Source organism: Channa argus, chromosome 14 (genome assembly GCF_033026475.1).
Source record: "Channa argus isolate prfri chromosome 14, Channa argus male v1.0, whole genome shotgun sequence".
Lineage (NCBI taxonomy): Eukaryota > Metazoa > Chordata > Actinopteri > Anabantiformes > Channidae > Channa > Channa argus.
Window position 1 is genome coordinate 19,688,616 of NC_090210.1, and position 4,365 is coordinate 19,692,980.

The following is a 4,365-nucleotide window of genomic DNA, read 5'->3' on the forward strand; positions in this document are numbered from 1 at the left end:
CCACCAGGGGAACGAAACATCTCATTTTGTCAGAAGCCCATGAAATTGGACTCAAACACGGAATCTCGGTGAGCTGATGTTATTGTGGAGCAGGAAAGCCAAACACTGTCATAATTGTGGGAACAACTTCCAAGCCCAAAAAAGGGTCAAGTGCTTGTTTTTGTGAGCCCCTTGGCTCTGAATATCTTAGAACAATAGCTTGCTCTGGGAATTCTTCTCCACCCTCCCAGCGTGCAGTGTGAAAACGGAAAGCTTCTCCCAAATAAAAACAATGTGACGAGCTTGTTTAGCTGATTAAAACTGAATGCCCGTTCATGTGAGCGGCCGCCAGATGTAAGCAGCAGTTACTGTGACGATGCTGTGTCACTTCACTGCTCAATGAAATTTGAACTGGCTGTAAATAAACAAGCAGTGATTGATGCATTAGCTGCACTGCACTCCGGACTGAGTCAAATTAAGTGGATGTGCCAATTTTCTACTCCCTCAGGAAAATTAATATTACATTTTCATGATTATTTTCCTGTAGGTTCTGATATTGTGGTTGCCTATTGTGGTTAAAAGTGGGTTTTAACTTATTGTACTTTGACATTTCATTAATAGTTCATTTTTATTCACCCTCTATAGGTTTTCTACCTAAAGCACTTTAACGTGTGTCAGTCACAAATACATTTTCTAATATTCCTTCAGATAAGTGCAATTTTGGCTGCAATGTTTCTAAAATGTGTGATAGTCTTCTTGTGCTTCAGAATGTTGAATATTTTTAACGTTTCCTTCCATAAAAGAAACGGTATCTTGATGGTTCACAGTCGGGGGTATAGTGAATATCTGCCTCTCGTGAAATTCAGCAGAGGATGGTTATGTTTAACTACCGTTACTGCTGAACTATATTTACATGATACATAAAAAAATTAAGTCGCCGGAAGTTTCCTTCACATTTAGACCACGGTTTAATCAGAAAATGTGCTTTCTGGCAGACTCGCATTCGCCCCCTCAACCATTACAAGATGTTGGAAATATTATACGGAGACATCGGTGCATCGATGTGAAAATGTGTAAAAGAAATCACACCTTGAGATGCGCCCGTAGCCCCGTCATCTCATCCCGACAAAGCGCACACAATCTCTCACCTCAAATAGTTGAGGTATCTCCCGCCGGGCGAGATACTCCTTGGCATCGTTGGTATTCATCTCCAGTCGAAATCCCACTGAAATCACAACTTCACGAAGCGTCCGGTGTTTTATCTTTTTTTTTGTTTGTTTGTTCGTCCAACAAAAGTGCTCCAGACTGTTTCCCCTCAGCGCATTTTTGCCTCGTGTGTACACTTTACAAGTGGATTCCTGCAGGCGATCCCACCGCGCCTCCCTCCTCAGTGATGCAGATGCGTGGCTCGTCCGTGGCTTTCCTCCACCAGCAGCTCTCTGCCTCCGGCGCGCACCACGTGTGTGCCTGACGTTGGCACAGAGGTTGCGCGCTGTGTGTGCCAAAAAAAAACGCACTCGCCGCTTCGTTCTACTTGGAAACTTGATAATTAATAATCCCCGTATGTAGAAAAGCCACCGGGCATAGAATGGAAAGTATACATTTGTACAGATTTTGATAACATTACTTAAGAATGTCCACTGTACTTTTCTACAATTATAAAGGTAGTATTGCAAATTCACCCAAGTAACTACATTATTTTTCGCATTAAGATTAAAGATATGGTTTGTAGCCTATCGTCATGTTATCGAATGTGACGTATTTTCACATTAAATTCCAAGGTAACACTGAATTCAATTGCGTAATAGATACGAAGTAGATTTGCAATTTTTTAAAAAAGCCAGACGTTTGGGTAACACTTCTAAACGCAATAGAAAAATGTAGTTATGCAGCTATAAGAGAATGAATCATACAGACTTAGCAAAAACTGAGTCAAAAACTCAGCACAAGGTCCTTTACAAACTGAACCACACTGAACCATTTAACCACAACTAGTGGCCTTCTTCTGAGTCGTTACGTCCTCTTTTTCTTTCTGACTCAAGTTCAAAATGTACCTTTAAACTCTGTATTTTGAAACTAGCGATAGAATCTCCTAAAATGATAACCTAACTTTATTTATTATCACTTCCTATCCTAACCAAAGCCTGCAGTGGCCCAAACATACGTTATTATGTGTCTGACAGATCGGTCTGCATTAAAAAGTAAGCTGTGATGAACTGTGTGCTGACAGCTGCCAATTACAACCAACATCAAATTGTTCCCATGCTGACCTGCCAGGTGGTATTAATGTTGTGGCTGATCTCTGTCACAATCAGAGGTTATTTACAGTAGTTGATCCAGGAATAGGCCAATTTGATTCCCTGTTTTTTTTCACAGGATTTGGTGCTTGTAGGGCACTAATCCTTATGACAACTGGGCAGCTGACTTTGAGTCTCCATGTTGGTTATATCACGGAACAACATTAAATTAACTCAGTGACATGAGTGTTAGAAAGTGATGATCATTCTATCTGAATAGCATTTCATAAATGGCCAAGAATCAGTCACTACTGAGGACAACATAGCCCCAAAGTAAAATGCTAATTTATGGATTGAAAATGGAATAATGATTATGCAACTGAGAGCTTTTTTTTAATATATTCTTTTTTTCATTACCTAATGTGATGCAGAGGGACATTATAAGCTCTGGGCAGGCACAGTGAGAGATGCTTCAGGTCAAAAGCGAGCAGAAATAGAAGAAGTCCAAAGGATTGGCAGACCTGCTATGGAGCCCCGCCGTGTGTCAGAACTGATTTTTGGTAGGCTGCTGTAATGCTACATTAGAATTGCATGAAGGAATTTGTTAGTGCTTCACCTTACTGCAGACCACCCTGACATTCAGCTTACTTCAGCAGTAACGTGACATGCATTTTGACATCTGCTGAATTTGATATCCCATGTCACCTCTCGTTAAGCAGGTCTTATCTTACCTTTTAGCTGGACAGAGCATTGAATATGAAGCTGTCAGCATGGATTTACGTTTCGTCTTTTTCTCTTGACGGCGTTTCAACCTTAACTGACACAATTCAACATACAGTGCATTCAGGTTTAGCAGTATCATACTTAACACTTGTGTCACCCGCAAAACCACACAGCAGTAAATATGTTTTTGTAGTACAAAAATGAAGCCATCCATCACATATTCCTATGATGGTGGTTACAAACAAAAAAACTGTTAAATAAATTTCCTTTTCTGTCAGTTTTGTTATGAAAAAGCTTTAGCAGAATCTGTGCGGCTAGAATGGGCACCTCATGGGGTGAACACACATGCCACAGTTGAAATCAAATTACTCAGTGAACCAAGTTGAAATTGTTCAATGATTTCCCACTGAGTTAATTTAAAAACTATCTTCAGTAACTGACATTAATTATGTTTGTGATATTCGTGATTCAAGCTTTGAACTCAATTTGTTCGCTCTTGGAATAATTCCGTGTCTCTCCATGTAATGGAAAGATTCTCATACACATAAACTGCATCATCTGAACACCACAAGGCTGCTGCTAGTACTAATTTCTAATAATCATATATCCACTGATTCACCAGGATTAAATATTAAGTAAGTTAACATATTTACTTTTGTAAATTCAGAGCAATGATGGCAATGACTTGCCAGATGTTAAAAGGACACGTATATTTGTTTTTTATCTATATATGTGTATATGTACCTAAAGGTTACAAACAGTTAAGGATTTAATTTATTTATGCTCTCATTTATCCTACAGAGTCTTCATTTTTACTTTCTTTCGTGCTTTTTTTCCCCCTCTCATCTAAATATTTACTTGTATTCGTGTTTTGCATATGCTATCTGTAACGTACGGCACACCCTTTCCATATATGGCTAAACTTTTTGTATTTGGAGTAAACACTATGGTATGATAATGTACTGTTGTAGATGAAAGAGAAATATTCTAATGCCCATGTTGCATATCACTATAATTTATAACACAATAAATAAAAGGGACAAATTTGTAGTGACACAGAATACAGTGAAATCTTTTAGTAGTAATAATTTAGTGATTTTATTATGGACGTTTTGGACTTTTTCATATAAATTCTTGGTCCTTTTGGGTCAGTTTTGATAAATCCAAATCTCTTTGGGAAAATTATGTTCGTTTTAACTGAGCTTTATAACTTACAAAAAAAAATAAAAAATCACTTTTAGCATACAGAGGCTCTGGCAAAAGCACCCTTTGATCTCTTTGAGCCCTAGGGCCGTGTCTTGTACACACATTCACTAATCCATATTTGTATGACCCTTAGGGACGAGCAATCCAATTTTTCACCCCTGACAAATCATTATTTTTGTTTTATTTTGTCGTTCTCTATTCTTTATAGCAAAGCTGTTAT

General features: G+C 38.4%; 1 protein-coding gene across 1 annotated transcript in view; it reads right to left on the reverse strand.

Annotated features, from left to right (window-relative positions):
* Positions 1-1,417, reverse strand: part of ak5 (adenylate kinase 5) — a 58,228-nt gene extending 56,811 nt beyond the window's left edge. Inside the window, exon 1 of the mRNA XM_067475825.1 lies at positions 1,128-1,417. Within this exon, the coding sequence (XP_067331926.1) occupies positions 1,128-1,187 (60 nt within the window). The 5' untranslated portion in view covers positions 1,188-1,417. The remainder of the gene's footprint in view (positions 1-1,127) is intronic.
* Between the last annotated feature and the right edge of the window lie 2,948 nt (positions 1,418-4,365).